Source organism: Thalassophryne amazonica, chromosome 5 (assembly GCF_902500255.1).
Source record: "Thalassophryne amazonica chromosome 5, fThaAma1.1, whole genome shotgun sequence".
NCBI classification, from domain to species: domain Eukaryota; kingdom Metazoa; phylum Chordata; class Actinopteri; order Batrachoidiformes; family Batrachoididae; genus Thalassophryne; species Thalassophryne amazonica.
Genome location: NC_047107.1, coordinates 131,338,884 through 131,362,094, shown reverse-complemented (window position 1 = coordinate 131,362,094; position 23,211 = coordinate 131,338,884). Strand labels below are relative to the sequence as shown.

The following is a 23,211-nucleotide window of genomic DNA, read 5'->3' as shown; positions in this document are numbered from 1 at the left end:
AAGAAACAGCTAAGAAATTAGATGAACCAATTCAAGAGTGGGAGGTTAAGCAGGTGATATCCACATTAAAAAATAATAAAAGTCCGGGGCCAGACAGCTATGTGAATGAATTTTATAAAATGTTTTGTGATTTATTGTCTCCCCTTTTGCTAAAAGCTTATCACTATGCACTGTATTCTAAAACGGTGGCACCGTCCTGCACAGATGCAACCATAGTGGTAATACACAAAGAAGGTAAAGATCCGACTGAATGCCAGTCTTACAGGTCAATATCCTTGTTAAATGGAGATGTGTGGATACTGGCTGCAATTCTAGCTAAGCGGGTAAATCAGATAATAACCCAAATTATTCATCCAGACCAAACTGGGTTCATCACAGGAAGATACTATGGGGATAAGCTACAATGCCTGTTGAATATAATATCATATCAAAAAGATAATAAATCGGAATCCATGATTTTATCCTTGGATGCTCAAAAAGCATTCAATCGCATGTCTTGGCCATTTTTATTTTAAACCTTAAAACACTTTGGATTCGGTCCTAACTTTATAAACTGGATACATACTCTCTATTCAAACTCACAGGCCTCTGTTAAAGTCAACGGCTATACATCGCAGACATTCAACCTGGAACGCGGCTGCAGGCAGGGCTGTTCTCTCTCACCATATTTTATTCGCCATTAGCATTGAACCACTTGCCCAACTCAGAGATAATGATAACATATCACTCTATGCAGACAATGTACTGTTATACTTAACAGAACTGACATCAACTATACCACATCTTAAGACACTTATCAGTGAATTTGGGTACTATTCTGGATATAAGGCAAATATGGATAAAATGGAGGCTATGGACATCAATGATATGATACCTCAAAGTGTAAAACATGTCACTGGGTTTAAGTGGCCTAGGGAAGGTCTTAAGTACCTTGGTATTGTCATCCCCTTATCCTTACAAGACCTGTATGACTCAAATTATACTAAAATAATTCAGTGCATAAAAGTCGACTTGGACCAATGGGCAGGGCTCCCTCTGTTGGGCTGCATTGAAAGTATCAGTACGAATGTTCTGCCCCAAATTCTTTATCTATTCCAAATGCTTCCTGTAGATATTCCCAAGCTTTATTTTGAAATCTGGGACAAAATGCTTTCAAAGTTCATCTGGCAAAATAAGCGACCTAGAAAACTAGACTTAAAAGACTACAGAAACCTAAGTCCAATGGGGGCCTTAAGTTACCAAATTTAAAATTATACTTCTGGGCTGCACAAATGAAACCCTCACATACTGGATTCAAGACAATACAACCCCTGGCAAAAATTATGGAATCACCGGCCTCGGAGGATGTTCATTCAGTTGTTTAATTTTGTAGAAAAAAAGCAGATCACAGACATGACACAAAACTAAAGTCATTTCAAATGGCAACTTTCTGGCTTTAAGAAACACTTTAAGAAATCAAGAAAAATAATTGTGGCAGTCAGTAACGGTTACTTTTTTTAGACCAAGCAGAGGGAAAAAATATGGACTTACTCAATTCTGAGGAATAAATTATGGAATCACCCTGTAAATTTTCATCCCAAAAACTAACACCTGCATCAAATCAGATCTGCTCGTTAGTCTGCATCTAAAAAGGAGTGATCACACCTTGGAGAGCTGTTGCACCAAGTGGACTGACATGAATCATGGCTCCAAACACGAGAGATGTCAACTGAACATGGGAAGGTTGTTAAAGGCAAACATACTGGTAGACCAAGGAAGACATCAAAGCATCAACACAGAAAACTTAAAGCAATATGTCTCAAAAATCGAAAATGCACAACAAAACAAATGAGGAACGAATGGGAGGAAACTGGAGTCAACGTCTGTGACCGAACTGTAAGAAACCGCCTAAAGGAAATGAGATTTACATACAGACAAGCTAAACGAAAGCCATCATTAACACCTAAACAGAAAAAAACAAGGTTACAATGGGCTAAAAAAAAGCAATCGTGGACTGTGGATGACTGGATGAAAGTCATATTCAGTGATGAATCTCGAATCTGCATTGGGCAAGGTGATGATGCTGGAACTTTTGTTTGGTGCCGTTCCAATGAGATTTATAAAGATGACTGCCTGAAGAGAACATGTAAATTTCCACAGTCATTGATGATATGGGGCTGCATGTCAGGTAAAGGCACTGGGGAGATGGCTGTCATTACATCATCAATAAATGCACAAGTTTACGTTGATATTTTGGACACTTTTCTTATCCCATCAATTGAAAGGATGTTTGGGGATGATGAAATCATTTTTCAAGATGATAATGCATCTTGCCATAGAGCAAAAACTGTGAAAACATTCCTTGCAAAAAGACACATAGGGTCAATGTCATGGCCTGCAAATAGTCTGGATCTTAATCCAATTGAAAATCTTTGGTGGAAGTTGAAGAAAATGGTCCATGACAAGGCTCCAACCTGCAAAGCTGATCTGGCAACAGCAATCAGAGAAAGTTGGAGCCAGATTGATGAAGAGTACTGTTTCTCACTCATTAAGTCCATGCCTCAGAGACTGCAAGCTGTTATAAAAGCCAGAGGTGGTGCAACAAAATACTAGTGATGTGTTGGAGCGTTCTTTTGTTTTTCATGATTCCATAATTTATTCCTCAGAATTGAGTGATTCCATATTTTTTCCCCTCTGCTTGGTCTAAAAAAGTAACCGTTACTGACTGCCACAATCTTTTTTTCTTGATTTCTTATAGTGTTTCTTAAAGCCAGAAAGTTGCCATTTGAAATGACTTTAGTTTTGTGTCATGTCTGTGATCTGCTTTTTTCTACAAAATTAAACAACTGAATGAACATCCTCCGAGGCCGGTGATTCCATCATTTTTGCCAGGGGTTGTACAAGCACAAGATGGGTCAATATTGAAAAATAACTATGTGACATCCCTTTAGAATTCATACCTTTCATAGACGCTCCTTCTGGAAGGATGTCAGACTGGACGAAAGTAACTCTTAAAATATGGGGTAAAATAAAATATGCCTTTAAACTGACAAAGTCAATGTGACCTCTAACAAGTATTGGATACACGAGGACTTTTACACCAAATAATCTTGACAGTAGTTTTAAAAAATGGTCAGAGAAGGGACTGATTTACCTTCACCAACTGTTTGACTGAGCCATACTTAAAACATTCGAGCAGTTGAAAAATGAATTTGATTAGAACCCCAGCAGTAGTGTCCAAGATGGGTCCACAGCATCCCAGTACATGCTGGAGGAACTGTGGAGAAAATATAGCTAATCACACCCACATATTCTGGTTATGTCCAAAGCTAAGGGTTTTTTGGAGGGAGGTTTTCAATGCTTTGAAGGAGGTTTTTAAAATGAATATTCCACAATATTTCACAGTGGCAGTCCTCGGAGTAATACCTGAGGGCCTGGACACAAGGGCACATAAATATCTCCTGAATATTTTAACCACTGCTGCCCTGAAGTCCATAACTATCAGATGGTTGAAACCAGAGCCCCACTCATACATCACATGGATTCAAAAAGTTTGGGACATTTATCAGATGGAGCAGATCACATTCTCACCAAGACTTCAGAAAACCACCTTTACGAAAAGATGGGAACCGGTGCTGCCTTTACTGATGCAATAATTATGTGACTAGAGAAGGTAATTCAGCTCTGTGACAAAATGCCAGCACCTTTTCTCTGACCGGGATGTAGCCCTATAAACATGTATATTGAAGCGGCCCCTTTTTTCCCCTCCCCCTTTCTTTTCTTTTTTTTCTTCACTTCCTTTTTTTTACCCTTTGTTTTTCTGTTTGGGTTTGGTCGGTCCTGTAAACAGCTATGAAAAATGAAAAAAAAAAAAGGAAAAAAACTTGAGATGTTGAAATGAATGTACTGTATTATGTCGATAAAAACAAATAAGAATTAAGTTTAAAAAAACTGTCTTTTATTTCTAAAGTTTTAGAAAAAGTGGCCATAACATAATATTGAACATAATTTCCTGATAAATTACAATCTGGGTTCCGTCACTTGCAATCCACGGAAACTGCCCTTCTCAGAGTTTCAAATGATATTTTAATGATGCACAGAGATGCATCTGTACTTGTCCTTTTGGATCTCTGCAGCTCTTGATACAGTGATCACGGGGTTTTAACTGAGAGATTAAGGACCTGAATGGGCATTTCTGGGTCTGCCCTGGACTGGTTTTTATGTTATCTTTCGTACAGGACTTTCACTGTTGGTACTGATAAATTTATGTCCTCCTCTGCAATGTTATCCAGTGGTGTGCCTCAAGGCTCTGTTCTGGGACCTATAGTATTTGCTCCCATTAGGTCATGTCCTGAGTCCCTTTTAAAGAGGTTTCTTACCACTGTTTTGCAGATGACATCCAGCTATATATTTCATTCACTTCTCATTGTTTCTAGAGTTTCTGCTCTTCAGAGCTGTGTTGAGGTTATTGGTGGCTGGATGGCAGCTAACTACTTGTTTCTTAACACAACAAAAACCATGGTCCTTGTTTGTCCCTCTGATGAGTTAATTTCCACTGTGGTTGGGAGCCTTGGTTCTCTGGCCCCTTTTGTTAGCTCAGCAGTCAGGAATTTAGGAGTTACATTTGATCATTCTCTCAATTTTTCTGTGTATGTTACCCGCCTGGCACAATCTTGTTTTTTTTTTTTTTTTTTGTGTAATATTGCCCGTTTGCGCAGGATTGTTTCCAGGGCCAAGATGGAGATGATCATTCATGTGTTTGTCTCATCACATCTGGATTATTGTACCTCACTGTTTTTAGCCTTAGCAATTCCTCTCTGGAGCACTTACAAATGATCTAGGACACGGCTGCAAGGCTTCTTACGGGGTCAACAAAGAGGTCACATGTAACACTGATTCTTTCCACTTTGCACTGGCTCCCCATCCACTTTAGACTCCAATTTAAAATTTTGGTCCTGACTTCTAGAGCACTGTGTGGTCAAATGCCACCTTATATGGCCAAGCTGCTATAACCGTATGTGACAAGCGGCCTCTGAGGTCTTTGGATCTGGGCCTGCTGGTTGTGCCGAGGACGAGACTGAAGACCAGGGGAGACTGTGCTTTGGAGGTGGCTCCTAAAATGTGGAATGCAGCGCCTTTGATCCTACGTTCTGTGGACTCAAACAAAATGTTTAAAATGAAGCTGAAGATGTATTTGTATAAGCTGGCTTCAACCAAGTTTTATCTGTTTTATGTTTCTGCTGTTTTTAATTTCTTTGTTCTTATGTGAAGCACTTTGTGATTTTATGTTGAAAGGTGCCATATAAATAAACTTTACTTACTTACTTGTGCCATCAACAACACGATATAATAAGATCAAAGACTCAGTGGGGAGTTAGTTTTCATATAAAGCACAAAAAAAAAAAAAAAAAAATCAAATTTGTGGTCCTCCTGTAGCCACGCCCACTTGGATTTATTCCTGATGAACTTGAAGTTGTCTCCTCGCTGCAGAATGATTTGTTTTGTAGTTTCAACATGATGCAGCTGTTTTCAGAATGCCGGTAAAATCTGTAAGCATGTCTCTGATTGGTTGCTGCCTGTCCAGTTAGCGGCTCCCCGTGAACGGGATCGCACGCTACATTTATTTTTCAGTTTTGGGTAGAAAATGAGAAAACACAAGACTTCAGATCCACTGTGGTGTCTCATCAGAGATGAATCTGATCCATTTTGCTCCAGCAAATACGGGCCTGAAATTTGACCAGAACCGCTCCAGAAAACAAGACCAAAATAAAATAATAATAATAATAATAATTTTGCCACAAGCAGAAAAACTGACTTCCGAGAATTCATGGAAAACTGACATCACTGGATATGGGCGTGTCCCCATACTGGTCCAGGTGCTCTGCTCCTGTGACACATTAAGAAATAAGCAGTGCTTGGGGTTACCCACAGACCCACCTAGTAACACGCCACCGCTAGCTATTTACTGAAAACCCTGTAAAGACCTGTCAGGAATCCACAGGGTTCTGGTACCTGTATGGTTCCAGACGAGGGCAGTGGTCGGGCCAGTCCACCCTGGTGTGGTTCTGCAGGATGTTCACCATCAGTCGTCGCACTGCCTGGATCTCTCTGTCACCACCTGAACACAAAGGCCAAACATGAGCCACAGGACCCAATCATGCACGTCAAACCTCTGAGTCCAGTCCATAAACAAACTCAGGATGAGCTGATCTTTGCACAAACTCCAAAATCAGAGGGAAAGACAAGTCTGAGTCAGACTGGCAGACGCTTCACTGAACAGGTGCACAAATGCAAAACTCAACCATTTCATCTTTTATGATCCACGGTTTCCCTTCACAGACACTGGAACCAAGATTGGCGGCGTCATGCAGTGTTTTGGACCAGGTATGGTGCCAGGACTCACCTCTGTAGATCGTCCCGTGGTCTGTTGAGTCACCATGAGCCCGAAAATACTGAAGACAAAAAAAAACAAAAAAAAAACAAGAACAGTTAGCAGGAGTACATACTGTGAAAGTACTGTTAGGACTGTGCATGTAGTACAAAGTACTCTGTCTACACCCACAGTACAACAATTAAGTGATTTCAAACATTAAACAGTGATACATTGTGAGGATTTTTTTTAACATGATAATTTTATGTCACCAACAGCTCAGAGTGACTCATCTGCTGGCAATAAACGATCTTCGGTAAGAATGGGCTCAAGAACATTGTCCCTTTTCAGAACCCATAGAAACCTAAACACTTAACCTCCTCCAGCCTGGCTGAAAGCCTCATGGCTGTGACTGTTTTGTTGTTGTTTGTTTCCAGGTGGTATGATGCATCAGGTGTGCAGGGCAGTGCTGGAGGCACAGGTTCATCGCCCCAGAAGAACGTCATGAAAACGGCCTGTGAATGTTAGCTTCAGGACTGGCATCGCTACACGGCGGCGGAAACATTAACAACGTCGCCTCCATTGACTGCGCAACACCAGTTTTTGTGTCATGAACTACATCGAAAATGCACATCAGCAACAGGAGGTGGCAGCAAACACCCATGAAACAAACGTGCCCCTCTGACATTTAGTTGCTTTTTATTGATGACAGGCGACCATCATGTGCTCAGGAACAATTCCCACAGATGGTGATTCACACCGGCGTGATCCTGTTCCTGCGGCAGAATGACATCTTCCCCTGACCACTTCAACACGGTTACTGCAACACGCGCTCAAAACCAGTTTGATTTCAACAGTGGGTCCAGGTCATTTTTACAATTCAGACTTTATAAAGAGAGCAGCAGAATCACAACACATCGTGATTTTTTTTACTCCCGACCTTCTCTGCCTCCGGCTGAACTCCATAACAGGACCTCTGCTGGTTCATGCACATTCTGGAATGACTCTTTATTGTGTTTTTTTCTAAAAACTGAAAAAGTTAAAGCTTTCAAAATCTCTACAGCTCCATGACTCTCACAGTGTGAGCACACACAGGTGTCGCCAGTGGAGACGAACTAGATGATCCGAGATCAGCCAGTTTGCAGTTTTTAATTGCACCACTTTTTTCTGCACTTGTGCTTCATGTGATCTGACCTTATTCCCCCCCCCCCCCAAACACACACACACACACACACAAAGTTTTGGTTTTCAAATTTTTTAATTTTTATTTTTTTTAGAAATACATTTAAAGCTAGGATGGGTAACTCTGTTCATAAACACTTTTTGTTATATTGGGTGAAAAGGACCGACTATCCTAACAGTCATCAATCCATTATGTATTCAGAAAAAGGAATGAAAAAAAAAAATCAGACATCTGTAGCAGCTGTACAATCAATAAAACTCCAACTAGTATAAGCCCCGCAGTCCGCTCTGAAAAACCAATAAGATGCCTTCATGTCTAGTTCTTCCTGCTTGCGTCACCAGGCTCAACGTCCCCCTCTGTCCCTCCCTCCTCCACGCGTGAACACTCATCTCGTTTCACCGAAGTAGTTCACTTTGGTACAATGGCAGAGGGAATACAGCAAAACTACCACTTCCACCGTTACGTTTAACGGCTCACCCCGATAGGAAGCAAAGGAAAAGAAAGCCAGAGGCAGAAAAGGCTGCGATGAAAAAGGCTCAGGATAAAGCAAGAGGTCAGACAAGAGTCAGCATTGGTGCAGAATTTTCTCAGTGGAAACAACTGAGGCATCTGAAGGGTCTGAAAAGTGACACAGAGGTTGCTCTCTTTCTGTTGGATGGCTAATTACTTTTGCTTCAGGGGGATTTGTTATTTTCATGTAAGATTTGCCAACTTGGCTACTTTTGTAGCTCGTATTAGCCCAAAAGCTAACATTAGCTTCTCTGTATGTGCGCATTCAAGTTTGTGGGGGCATGGCTTTGGACTGATGGGAGGGGGTGGCACTGAGAGGAGGTGCTACTTTCAAATCTTCCTAGCTCTCCAGGACTACCAACTCTAGCTTTAAGAATCAGGGTGGTCTTAGATTCAGGCCATTATGGTAACAAAACAACCCAACCTCACATTAAATTAACCTCACTCATCTTCAACTGCTTATCCAGGATCAGGTCACGGGGGCAACAGCTCCAGCAGGGGACCACAGACTTCCCTTTCCCAGCCACACTGACCACCTCTGATTGGGGGGGATCCCAAGGCGTTCCCAGGCCGGTATGGAGATATAATCTCTCCACCTAGTCCTGGGTCTTCCCCGGGGTCTCCTCCCAGACGGACATGCCTGGAACACCTCCCTAGGAAGGCATCCTTACCAGATGCCCAAACCACCTCAGCTGGCTCCTTTCAAAGCAAAGGAGCAGCGGCTCTACTCCAAGCTCCCTACAGATGACTGAGCTTCTCATCTTATCTCTAAAGGAGACACCAGCCACCCTCCTAAGGAAGTCCATTTTGGCTGCTTGTATCCACGATCTAGTTCTTTCAGTTATGACCCAACCCTCATGACCATAGGTGAGAATAGGAACGAAGACTGACCAGTAGATCGAGAACTTTGCCTTTGGGTTCAGCTCCCTTTTTGTCACAACAGTATGGTAGAGCGAATGCAACACCGCCCCTGCTGCGCCGATTCTCCAGCCAATCTCACGCTCCATTGTCCTCTCAGTTGTGAACAAGACCCAGAGGTACTTGAACTCCTTCACTTGGGGCAAGACCGTACCTTGGGGTAAGTCCCTACCCGGAGTAGGCAATCCATTGGTTTCCTGCTAAGAACCATGGCCTCAGATTTAGAGGTGCCGACCCTCATTCCAGCTCTTCACACTCAGCTGTACACGGATCCAGTGAGTGTTGGAGGCCACAGGCTGATGAAGCCAACAGAACCCTGAGCCAACCAAACTGGAAATCCCCCCCCCACAACTACGCCTCAATATCCGGCCCATGAATATCACAAACAGGATTGGTGACAAGGCGCAGCCCAGGCGGAGGCCAACCCCCACCGGAAACAAGTCTGACTTACTGCCGAGCACTTGAACACAGCTCTCACTTTGTGAGTACAGAGATTGGATGGCCCTGAGAAGAGACCCCCTCACTCCATACTCCCGCAGCACCTCCGACAGTATCTCCTACCCGATCATAGACCTTCTCCAAGTCCACAAAACATATGTAGACTAGATGGGCATACTCCCAGGCCCCCTCCAGGATCCTTGTGAGAGTGAAGAGGTGGTTGGTTGTTCCACGACCAGGACGGAACCAGCACTGTTCCTCTTCAATCACAGGTTCAACTAGCAGCCGAACCTTCGTTTCCAGCACTCTGGAGTAGACTTTGCCAGGGAGGCCGAGTTGTTTAATGCCCCTGTAGTTGACACACACTCTTTGATCCCATTTTTTTTTTTAAATATGGGGACCACCACCCCAGTGTGTCACTCCTTAGGCACTGTCCCAGACCTCAACGGAATGTTGAAGAGACATCTCAACCAAGACAATCCCTCCACACCCAGAGCCTTCAGCATTTCTGGATGGATCTCATCAACCTCCAGGGCCTTGCTACTGCAGAGTTGTTTGACTACCTCAGTGATTTCCACCAGGGAACCTGATGATCCTCCATCAGCTTCCAGCTCTGCCCCTACTATAGACGGCACTCCGGTCTAATGCAGGAGGTCCTCAAAATGTTCCTACCAGTGCCGGATTACATCCTCAGATGAGGTCAACATAGTCCCATCCTTACTATAGACAGCTTGGATGGTTCCCCGTTTTCCCTTCGAGGTGCCTCACGGTCCACCAGAAGCACCTTGGTGCCGACCGAAAGTCCTTCTCCGTGGTTGCTCTGAACTCCTCCCACACCTGCTGCTTTGTCTCCTCCACAGCAGGCTACTGCCCTTTGGGCCTGTCGGCACCTTGCAACTGCCTCCGGAGTCCTCTGAGATAACATATCCCAGAAGGACTCCTTCAGTCAGGAAGAAGGAGGATAGGGGATCCTCCCCCACCCTCTGATCCAACTCACCACCAGATGGTGATCAATAGACAGCTTTGCCCCTCTCTTCACCCGAGTGTCCAGAACACACAGCCTCAGATCAGATGAAACGATCACAAAAACTGATAATCGATCTTCAGCCTAGGGTGCTCTGGTACCATGTACACTAATGAGGAGCCTTATGTTCGAACATGGTGTTCGTTATGGGCAGTCTGTGACTAGCACAGACGTCCAATAACAAACGACCATTCGGGTTTAGATCGTGGAGGCCGTTCCTCCCAATCACGCCTCTCCAGGTGTCTCTGTCATTGCCCACGTGTGCGTTAAAGTCTCCCAGCAGAACAATGGAGTCCCCCACCGGAGCATACAGGACTCCATTCAGGGAGTCCAAGAAGGCCGAATACTTCAAACTGCTGTTCGGTGCATGTACACAAACAACAGTCAGAGTTTTCCCCCCACCACCCGAAGATGCAGGGAAGTGACCCTCTGATCTACCAGGGTAAACTCCAACGTAACTGCGCTCAGCCAGGGACTCGTGAGTATCCCCACATCCGCTCGGCACCTCACACCCTGGGCAACTCCAGAGAAGAAAAAGGTCCAACCCCTATCAAGGAGAGTGCTTCCGGAGCCGAGGCTGTGTGTGAAGGCGGGGCCCATCAGATCTAACCGGTACCGTTCCACCTCCCACACAAGCTCTGACTCCTTCCCCCACAGCAAGGTGACATTCCACACCGCCCAGTGCTAGCCCCTGCCGTTCGGGTCTCGTCTGCCAAGGCCCTCCACTTTCATTGCCACCCATGGGACAGTGTACCCGACACCAGTGGTTCCCCCTGCGGGTGGTAAGCCCACAGGGTGGAGATGGAAGGTCCAGGTTGCCTTTTTGGGCTGTGGCAAGCCCGGCCACCAGGCGCTCGCTGACGGGCCCTACATCCAGGCCTGGCTCCAGAAGGGGGACCCGGGCTTCCTCCGGGCCGGGACACATTTCCTCTGCCTTGTTTTGTCATGATGTCTTGTGAACCATTCTTAATTTGGCCTCTCGCCTGAGACTAATCTGCCATGGGAGACCCTACCAGGAGCACAAAGGCTCCAGACAACACAGCTCTCAGGTTCATAGCAGCACACAAACCTCTCCACCACAATAAGGTGATGGTTCCCTGAGAGGTCAGCCCACTGTCTGACATTAAATTAATAATAATAATAATAATAATAATAATAATAATAATGATAATGACAGAATTTGAAAGGGCACAGGATGATTCACGTTCTTGATGGTACAGTTTAGCCGGAGTACTCAGCAGTACTTGTACCTACTTTGAAAGTTGGGTAGAACTTGATGCCATATTCTTTACACGCATCAAAATTTTCCTCCTGAGCACAGTCCAACACAGCCACGGTGATGACTCGCTGCCAGTCTGAAGGACACACAGACAGAACACAGAGATTCACATGGGCATTTCAGAATAAAGGTCTTTAGACTTGACGTCCTGTTTTTCTGCTGTGATGTTGTAAATGTCATTCAGTTTCAATTTACTCAATTTATTTCATTTATATAGCGCCAAAGATGCCTCAAGGCACTTCACACAAGTAAGGTCTAACCTTACCAACCCCCAGAGCAGTGGTTTTCAAAGTGTGGGGTGTGCCACGCACCACAGTTCTTTGGGAGGCCCAAAAAAGTAACTGTAAACACTGTTAACCAAAAAATAAAAAAAAGGGAAACAGAAAACATTGTTAGCTAACATGCCTGGAGCAAAATGGATAAAAAAATTTAGCACGTAAATCTAACAGACAGAGTTTGGGGCAACCAAAAAAAGAAGAAAGTAGAGGACAATCTTCATTTGCTCCTCTACTCAGTGCATCCCCACATCAGCTGCGTAAAAGACCCAGACTCATTGTTCACACCAAACAAGAGGTGAGACAAGAGACTTAATATGTATAAAAGTTTAATTATTATCATTTATGTTAAAATGTGTTACTTATGTCAAAGATGTTTAAAAACACACCGAGATGTTTAAATGTTAAAAAACGATGTTTAAAATAAAAGAAAAGGTAAAAATAGAAAAATAGAAAGTTTTTTAAAAATACGTTTAAACACATGTAAATATATTTAAAATGTATTTATCATGTGGAAAAGAATAAAAAGAAACACACAAGGAATGTGTGTATGTGTGTCATGGAGAGGGGGGCACAACTATTCATTTGTTCTCTGAGGGGGGCTCACTCTCCCACACTTTGAAAACCCCTGCTCTAGAGCAAGCACACAGGTGACAGTGGTAAGGAAAAACTCCCTCTGAAGATTTGAGGAAGAAATCGCAAGCAGACCAGACTCAAAGGGGTGAGCCTCATCATGCTACAGACACAATTGCCAATACAAATATACAGGAAATTTTCAGAGTCCATGCTGGTGCACAGGACAGGAGGCTGGCCGGGGAGGGTTTGGGTCCACAGATCCTGTCTATTTCATGACCATTACAGAAGAAACCAGGAAGAGACGCCAAAATGGGTGTAATGTAGTAAACTTTCTGCTTCCTGTCAAAAGTCTGGCAGGAGCATTTTGAACCAATCGGAGAGCCCTAATGCTGGACTGTGGTAAACCAGAAAAAAGAACATTGCAGTAGTCCAATCTAGAAAAGACAAATGCATTAATCAGGGTCTCAGCATCAGCCATAGACAGGATGGGACGAATCTTCACTATATTTGAATGAATGAATGAATGAATGAATGAATGAATGAATGAATGAATTTATTCAGCACACACAGTCCAAAACAACAACAGAAAAAAACCCTTACAACAAAGAAAGTGAAGTGAACAAAGAAAATGAATTAACAGTACATCTGTGTGCCTGAAAGGGTACAGGCAGAAGCAAAGCTTATTAACGCCAACCCCATTAACCAAAAATAAAAGTATCTAGTCCAAAAGGAGTGGGGGGAAGTAAAAACCATCTATTCTCACTCCCATTTCAACCATTGCAAACTCTTCATCTTAAAGGACACAATCCAAATGATACCAAACAAATTTCCATTTACAAAGTTACATTTACAAATGATAACACACAAAACTCATCCTTCTTCAGCAGATACATATCTTGAAAACATCATGTCTTTATATTGCTTTTTAAACTGATTGATATTTGGACATTGTTTGAGTTCCTCCGTCAGGTTATTCCATATTCTGGGGCCACACATGCAGATACAGAAACCTTTCCTGGTCGTCCGAGCAACAGTAATTTTAAAATGATACAAGCCCCATAAATTATATTTTCCTTCTCTCTCAGTAAAAAATTCTTGAATTCTAAAGGGCACTTGTTTTTCACTTTGTACATTAATTGAACAGTCTTTAACAAAATCATATCGTGTAGTTTTAATATTTGAGATTTAATGAATAATGGGTTGGTGTGATCTCGATAACCTACATTATGAATTGTTCTTAATGATCTTTTTTGAAGACTGAATATTGGTTGCACTGTAGTTTTATAATTATTGCCCCAAACGTCAGCACAGTAAAAAGGTTAGGGAGTAACCAATGAACAGTACAGAGTGTGTAGTGCTCTGCAATCAAGAACATGCTTTGCTCTATTTAATACTGCAATACTTTTTGATACCTTCATTTGAATATGCTGAATATGAGCTTTCCAATTAATTTTTTCATCAATAATGACACCTAAAAACTTATTCTCTTTGACACGTTCTGTGTTTACCCCATGTATATTTAACTGAATTTGTATGTCTTTTTTATAATTTCCAAATAACATTAATTTAGTTTTAGACAAATTTAATAATAATTTGTTAATATCAATCCATGTCTTTAACTTTATCATTTCAGTTCCTAAATCAGATAACAATTGTTGCAAATTTTCTCCTGAGCAAAACAGGTTTGTGTCATCTGCAAAGAGAACTGCTTTAAACAGATTTGAAACTTTACATAGCTTGTTGATGTATAAAATAAATAATTTTGGCCCCAACACAGAACCCTGTGGAAGCCCACAAATGATGTCGACATGAAGAACAGTAGTCCCCGAGTTTAACAAACTGCTTCCGGTTTTGTAAGTAACTTTTAATCCAGCTCAGAGCCACCCCTCTGATCCCATACAGTTCCATCTTATGAAATAATATATTGTGATCAACTGTGTCAAAAGCCTTTCTTAGGTCAATAAATAAACCTATTACTACAGTATTTCCCTTTGGTCCACGTTTATTAATCTCTTCTATTGAATCGAGCAATGCCAGTGCAGTGGACCTTTTCGCTCTAAAACCATATTGACTTTCATTAAGCAAGTTATGTTGTTCTATAAATTTATCCAGTCTGCTGTTGTAGAGTTTTTCCAATATCTTAGAAAATTGTGACAATAGAGACACAGGCCTGTAGTTAGTAAAAAGATGCTTGCTACCAGATTTAAATAAAGGTATCACTTTTGCCACTTTCGTGCCATTAGGAACAATTCCAGTTTGAAATGATTTATTAAAAATATAATTGTTTTGCGATTTCAGTAATTATTTGCTTTACTAAGGACATATGTACCTCAGTATGATACCTCAGTATCTCCTTCTGCTGAGTTTTTAACGGCACAAACCTCCTCCGTGAGAATATCCAGAACCTTCTTAATATCCTCCAAATCCTCCGTCACGGGTGCTTTCTTTGGCCCCATTCTCACTGGTCTTATCAACAGCTGTTTTTTTTTTTGTCTTCTTCTGTGATCACTCGAAATGAGTAGGATTGTCCTACTATTTGTGGGCCCGTAGGTGACTGATGAGACCAATCCTTGATTTACATATTCTGTGGCATACTGGACAGGTGGTCATGGTTTCATCAGGAAGGGAGGAACTGCCACTGTTTTCCCATCTTTCCTTCTCTCTCTCATCTTCATAGCATCTTGGTGGAGGCTTGCCTCGTAACACTCAGTACCTTTGGCAACTACATGTCTCCAGGTGGAACGTTCTGTGACTAGATCTTCCCACTTTTCTACATCATTAACACATCTCTTTAAATTACGCTTGAGATTGTCTTTAAAACGTTTGCATTGACCGCCCTTGTGTCCTTTTGCCACCTTGCAACTAAGAATATAAAAGTTGCTTGGGCAAGCGATCATTCGGCCTGCGTATAATGTGCCCTCTCCAACGCAGCAGCAATGGTTTCGATGCTGGAAAATGTTTGCCTCCTCCAAGACACTAATGTTCATATGTTTATCTTTCCATTTGATACCTAGGATTTTGCAAAGACAAAGCTGACTGTACTTTTCTAGGCTTTTCAGATGCCACCTATAGGTTGTCCAGGTCTCGCTTGCATACAATAGTGTAGGGATAATGATGCCTTTGTAGACAAGAATTTTGGTATCTGGATGAAGGTCTTTATCATCAAATACTCATTCTATGAGCAGCCCAAATGCACCACAGGCATAACTGAGCCGATGCTGCACTTCCGTATCAATAGCGGCGGTTAAAGAGAGGCGATTTCCAAGGTATGATAAGTCAAATACATTTTCCGGGACTGTGCTGTTGATTACTAGACATGGGTCTTCTCTGATTACTTTTAGAGGTGGCTGGAACACTACTTTGGTCTTCTTGATGTTAAGCTTAAGCCCAAAGCTCTTGTAGGCCTCTGTGAAAGCACTCAAGATGGTTTGGAGGTCTTCAGTAGTAGTAAAAGCACACACAACATTGTCACCAGCATATTGGAGTTCCATCACAGAGGATACAGAGACCTTAGTCTTGGCTTTTAGCCTGCCAAGATGGAACAAATTTCCATCCATTCTATAGATGATTCAGATGCCTTCAGGTACCTCATCTTTAACTAGAAGGAGAATCAGAGATGAAAATTGAAAATAATCTTCATTTTTTTTGTAGGCCATGTACACTGAGGCTGGATTCTAAGTGTTGTTTCTTCACATTAAGTGGTACCAAAAACCTGCTTGGCCCATGGACTAATCACAAAGATACTCTGTAGAGATGACAGAGAGACCACACAGCTGCTCCTCTAAAGCAACAACCATTAAAAGTGAGGCAGAGTGGGACTTCTTCTCCAACAATCTTTGTCTGAGCAGAAACATCTCAGACAGCAGATGCAAACACGCCGTGTCCACACAAACACCTCCAGAGGGGACAATCCACCACATCATCCTCCAAGCTATCGGAGAAACACAAACAAACCTTTGAGTATATTTCTGTATTTTTAAACAACAACTTGATTGTGTTTGGTTTGCGTGAATCAGAACCACCTGAATAACCAGAACATCAAGTCTAGCAGTTTGGCTGTGGACACCAAAAACAGAATCCGGCAAATTTCTGCCCAGACCAGAAGCACTGAGCCATTTTCACCATGATTACAAGATCTAGGAGGACCGATGCTGTCCTCGTCAGAGGTCACACTGAGAGGGTCTGGGACCTGCAGAATGTCGCCTCGGGGCAGCCATCATTCACTGAGTGAGGCTTGAATTAAAGGTCTCCCTCACCGAGGGAGTCCGACTCACTGCAGTCGGACCACAAACTGAGACAAGAGACAAAACACGCAGAGAATATCTGTGTCTCAGAACACGCTCACTGACAGCAGTGACATCTGACACCAATGGGAGGAGCTGGTCTTCCACAAGAACCATCACTCCCTCTGTACACCAGAACAAAAGTAGGCGTGTCCACCCACACACATCTGGACACTTTCAAATGGTGCAGCCACAGAAACATGGAGTCCCTCGACAGCAGTGGAAACTAGTCATCCTGACTGAAAGGATGTTCCAGGTGCCCACCCGCATGATTCACCTCAGGTTTGGACCTGGGTGCTGCCATGCAGTGGACGACCCCTCAGCACAGCACTTGCCACCACCCACCAAAGACAAGCTCTCCTGGGGTTTCTTCTCCTCTAGATTTGAGGATTCACATGGTCTTCCTCCTTCGCCCTCACAGTGTCCAGTGCCGCTTCCACTGAGTGCAAAAGCAAGAGCTACAGTCTCACCGGTGAAGGCCCCAGAAAGACTATCAGTAGACTGGAGAACCACCAGCACAACACCATGACCAGGAGGAACAGAAAAAGATAGAAAAGAGAGTGAAAAATAGCAAACTTCAAAACAAACACTATGTACTGTACTGTATGTTCTTTGTGCTTGTTCTTTTTTTGCTGGAGTAGACTGCATGGACCACCTCACCAACAGACCTCGGTATGTGAGGCTTTGCATCTGTATGTCCAGTGTGGTAGTCTGCAGCACAGGGGCCCCACAGGGTACAGTCCTCTCTCCCTTTCTCTTCACGCTGTACACATCAGACTTCAGCTACAACACGGACAGTTGTCACCTCCAGAAGTTTTCGGATGACACAACCATTGTTGAACATGTGTCTGAGGGGAACGATCTGGAGTACAGGGAGGTCACAACTAACTTTGTGGCCTGGTGTGAATGGAACCACATAAGCATCAGTGCCAGCAAGACAAAGGAGGTGGTGATCAATTTCAGAAAGAAGGCTCCTCAGATTGTGCCTGTGAACATCCAGGGCTTGGACAGAGAGATTGTGGTGAAGTACATATATGTGGGTGTTCACCTTAACAAACTGGACTGGACACACAACACAGATGTCCTGTACAAGAAGGGCCAAAGTCATTTTCACCTGCTGAGGAGACTGAGGTCCTTTGCTGTGTGCAGGACACTGCTGAAAACCTTTTATGACTCTGTACTTAAGGCTGTGGTCTACTGGGGCTGTGGAAGTTCTGAGAGGGACAGGAAGAGACTCAACAGATTTGTCAGGAGGGCTGGCTCTGTACTGGAATACACTCTGGACTCCATAGAGGTGGTGAGTGAGAGGAGGATGTTAGCTAAACTGACATCAATTATGGACAACCCCTCTCACCCCCTACATGAGACTGTGGCAGCGAGACTGTGGCAGCCTTAAGCAGCCTCAAGTCATTTATTCCAACTGCAGTCAGACTGCGTAATACCTCAAAATGTTTTTAGCAGCACAACTAACTGCTGGTTTTATACTATTAACTACATCTACCACCACCGTTTGTGCTTTATTCCATGCACAACTGTGCAAGTTATCCTGTGCAATAATTTTACTATATCTGTACATATGAATACTTATACTCACTGTATTCTATTTTTCACAGAATCCGTTCACATCAGTATTTATGCAAACATCGTAATACACTTTAGTCACCCTTCTTTAACGTAAATATTTTTTCTTTACTACTGTATAACGCTTGCTGCTGCAACAAGTGATTTTCCCCCCTGTGGGATCAATAAAGTATATCTTATCTTAGCTCGGAGTCCAGCACCACTTAACCACGATCACCACAGAACCACGCCGGGTCCTGGACAGCAACCACCCTGGCACACAACTGGTCCATCTTCACGTCTCCCAAGTAACCATTTTCTGCAGCCAAGTGATATGTGGGTGTGTCCTTGGACAGGAGACATGTGTTGGCATGTCCTTGTCCTCAACACAGACACCTGTGTCCTGGATCATGTCCAGAGAAACTCACCACATGGACTAATGACATTCTCTCACAGTGTCAGTGATCCTCCTCATCTTAGTCTCACTAAGTAACTGGACACTGGACACAAAGTCATTCCAGCGGGACCCAAAGATCCTCCACAGAGACCTGAAGACATCAGCATCACCAAACACCTCTGACCTTTGACCCCATAGATTCACTGACGATGAAATAAAGTCCATTTTTGTGCAAACGAGTTTAAAAAAGATTTCATGAATAAAACCACATATTTAAAAATGGTACAGAAGCTGATTAAGGTCAGTGAGGATTCTGAACCGGAACGAACCGCAAGAACCAGAACCGACCTTTGACGTCGCGGGCAAGAGCCTTCCAAGTGCCGGAATACTGGACACAGTGTCCACACCAGGACGAGAAGAACTGGACCAGCCAGGCTGAGGTGGAGTTCCGGACCGATGACTTTAGACTGCCGCCGTCCAGGATCACTAGCGGGTCCTGGTCCGAGTACAGCCGTCCGACGGCTCCCAGAGACCCGGGCAGGAACCACAGGACCACCGCCGCTCGCAAAGACAGCCGGAACATTCGTGTAGGCGACAGAACCGTCAAAGACCAGGAGAAACGGTTCCGACAAGAACCCTGAGAGCAGCTGCTAACAGCTAACGACGGCAGCGACAAACAACAACACTTTACGGCACTTTCTCCGCAATACAGCCGATATCGCTCCTTCCCTCGTCCGCCATGTTGCTCCTCCCTGCTGTGCAGCGACACCTTTGTTCCGTCACACAGGACATCAAAGGCACGCAGGATAACTCCTCAGTCAGGCAGGTGGTTCATTTATGACCCCTTCAGATTTACCCCAATTTTTTATGGGTAGATAGATCTTAGAAACGAACAAAAATCACATGTTTTATCCTTGATGGAATCCGCTTTTTAGGGGGTCCTGGAAATTTGGGGTCAAAATGGGACAAAATGGCAAAATCACAAAATGTAGGTTTTTGAATGCTCATATTTCCATGCGCCCTGATTGAGCCAAAATGGTTTTCATTTTTATTAATCTATCAGGTATGGATTCTCCAAAAACGTGAAAATTTTGGCGGCTGACTTTGGGTGCACAAGTATAGGGGCGATTTTTGCCACCAAAATGTGATATTACCTCTTTTTTGTCAAGTAATTTCTTCATGTGCCCTAAATCAAAGTGATGAAATATGGCTCATATTGTCATGCAGCATCTCTAGTTTCAGTGATAAGGAGAGTTTTGTGGCTGGTTTTTGTATTGAGTTTTGTTGGACCACTTCACAAAGAGGCCAAATATGGCAAATTGGCAACTTCCTCCGATTTTCATGAAACTTGCAGAATTTGGCAAAAATAAACACTTTCAAATAACCATGTATTTCATAAACCATTTTTCCTGTTCTCATCAAATTTTTGTACATTTTTCATAACAACCAAACCTTGTTTATTTTTTGAAGTTTAGTTCCTATTTGGTGGTGGCAGCTTCCAGCCAGAATGACTTGTCACAAACTGCACTCAAACTTAGGCCCCTTTATCCTGTTATGAGAGCAAATTCTGCAAGTTTCATGAAAATTGGAGGAAGTTGCCAATTTACAATATTTGGCCTCTTTGTGAAGTGGTCCAACAAAAAACGGTCAGGGACCTGCAGCTTTTCTCAGACTCCAGTATTTAATTATAAAATGAATTAACTTTGATCAAACTTGTACTTAACAACAATCATTTCAGAATGTTTTATTTTGCAAAACTTCAGACTTTGATGAAAGTAACAACAATAAAATCCATTGTTGTATGAAATGAATGAATTAATTAATTTCATTTATGTAGCGCCAAATCACAATAAAGTTGCCTCAAGGCGCTTTACACAAGTAAGGTTTAACCTTACCAACCCCCAGAGCAAGAACACAGACGACAATGGTAAGAAAAAACTTCCTCTGATGATTTGAGGAAGAAACCTGAAGCAGACCAGACTCAAAGGGGTGACCCTCTGCTTGGGCCATAATACAGACATAAATTATAGAACAACTCACAAAACAAATATACAGGAAATTTTGCCAGTGCACAGGACAGGAGGGTTTCAGAAAGAGATACCACACCCATCTCTGGATGGAGCTGCACCTCAAACAGAGAGAGAAAAAAAAACTGAATCAGGCATCAGAAAGACAAGAAATACTGTATAATTTGTCAGCATTAAACAACAAGAAAAACAGAAGAAATACTAAGGTGATCGCCGGCCACTAGCCCTAAACTTCACTAAAAGACCCAGAATTTAGGTAAAGTTGAGGCCGCGGCCACGCTCCGTTTACTAATAAAATAAATGAAAAGAGTAAAAACCATAGAAACACACTATGCCAGTATGCTGCCATACGAAAGGGAAAATAAGTGCGTCTTAAGTCTGGACATGAAAGTCTCCACAGAGTCTGACTGTTTTATTGATGCAAGGAGATCATTCCACAGAACAGGGGCACGATAAGAGAAAGCTCTGTGACCCGCAGACTTTTTATTCACCTTAGGGACACAAAGTAGTCCTCCACCCTGAGAACACAGAGCCCGGGCCGGTACGTAAGGTTTAATTAGGTCAGCTAGGTAGGGAGGTGCCAGTCCATGAATAATTTTATAGGGTTAGTAGCAGAACCTTAAAATCTGATCTCACTGGGACAGGAAGCCAGTGAAGAGACGCCAAAATGGGTGTAATGTGGTCAAACTTTCTGCTTCGCGTCACAAGTCTGGCTGCAGCATTTTGAAACTATTGGAGAGCCCTAATGCTGGACTGTGGTAAACCAGAAAATAGAACATTGCAGTAGTCCAATCTAGAAGAGACAAACACATGAATCAGGGTCTCAGCATCAGTCATAGACAGGATGGGACAAACCTTAGCTATATTTCACTGGTGGAAGAAAGCAGTCCTCGTAATATCTCTAATGTGGAGGTCAAAGGACAACGAAGGATCAAAAATTCCCCCAAGGTTCCTCACTTTGTCAGTGTGATGAGCCTAGGCTGAGTGTTAACTGGTCAAGTTGATGTCGATGTCTCACTGGACCAAGAACCATCATTTCAGTCTTATCAGAGTTTAAAAGTAGGAAGTTGCTAGACATCCATTTTTTGCAATATATAGACATTAATTTTTAATGACAAAATATTCGTTTAAAAACAAGTTTTATTTTAAAAGATCTTTCTATGTAATAAGATTTTTTATGTAAAAATTGTTTGTACAGATGTTATTTCTTATGCAAAAAGGCGTAGTTGGGGGAGGAGGGTTTCCGGTTTGGTGGGCTCAGGGTCTCATCACTGCTTTTTGCAGATGATGTGGTCCTGTTGTTCATCAGCCTGTGACCTCCAACATTCACTGGATCAGTTCGCAGCCGAGTGTGAAGCGGCTGGGATGAGGATCAGCACCTCTAAATCTGACGCCATGGTTCTCAGCAGGAAACCGATGGATTGCCTATTCCGGTTAGGGAATACGGCATTGCCCCAAGTGGAGGAGTTCAAATACCTCCTGGTCTTGTTCATGAGTGAGGGGACGATGGAGCGTGAGATTGGCCGGAGAATTGGCGCAGCAGGGGCAGTGTTACATTCACTCTACTGTACTGTTGTGACCAAATGGGAGCCAAGCCAAAAGGTGAAGCTCTCGATCTACTGGTCAGTCTTCGTTCCTACTCTCACCTGTGGTCATGAGGGTTGGGTCATGGCCGAAAGAACTAGATCGCAGGTACAAGAGGCAGAAATGGGCTTCCTCAGGAGGGTGGCTGGTGTCTCCCTTAGAGATAAGGTGAGAAGTTCGGTCATCCATGTAGAGCTCGGAGTAGAGTCGCTGCTACTTCATGTTGAAAGGAGCCAGCTGAGGTGGTTCGGGCATTTGGTAAGGAAGGGAGGTGTTCCAGGCACGTCCATCTGAGAGGAGACCCTGGGGAAGACCCAGGACTAGGTGGAAAGATTATATCTCCATACTGGCCTGGGAACACCTCGGGATCCCACAGTCTGAGGTGGTCAATGGGGCCCAGGAAAGGGAAGTCTGGGGTCCCCTGCTGGAGCTGTTGCCCCCATGATCCGAACCCGGAAAAGCGGTTGAAGATGAGTGAAGATTTTTTTTATGTCAAAATATTAATTTTTGTATAGATATTCATTTTTTTATGTCAAAAGTCTTGACGGCCGCTCTTTCTCTCCCGACAGTGTCGTGCCAAGTTCGGGAAATCGTTTGTGCGCGCCGCACCGACTGAGTGCGCGCTCCCGCGCCACGAGACACAAACTGTAGGTGGGAGAACTACTTTGGCACGAAACCGACCGCTCTTTCTCTCTCTCAGTCTCTCTGTAACTTCCACTGTTGCAATCAGTTATTACTAATCAATAATCGATCACTGGAGAAGAATTTGCTGTTTGACCCGTTTCTCTTAGTGACGTCACCGCTAGCT

The 23,211-nt window shown here is 43.3% G+C and overlaps 1 protein-coding gene across 1 annotated transcript in view; it reads right to left on the bottom strand.

The window, feature by feature from the left end:
* Window positions 1-19,508, bottom strand: part of qsox2 (quiescin Q6 sulfhydryl oxidase 2) — a 39,620-nt gene extending 20,112 nt beyond the window's left edge. The window contains exons 1-4 of the mRNA XM_034171417.1: window positions 19,141-19,508; window positions 11,677-11,777; window positions 6,383-6,431; window positions 5,992-6,097 (exon numbers count right to left, since the gene is read on the bottom strand). Of these exons, the coding sequence (XP_034027308.1) occupies window positions 5,992-6,097; window positions 6,383-6,431; window positions 11,677-11,777; window positions 19,141-19,375 (491 nt within the window). The 5' untranslated portion in view covers window positions 19,376-19,508. The remainder of the gene's footprint in view (window positions 1-5,991; window positions 6,098-6,382; window positions 6,432-11,676; window positions 11,778-19,140) is intronic.
* Window positions 19,509-23,211: the final 3,703 nt, after the last annotated feature.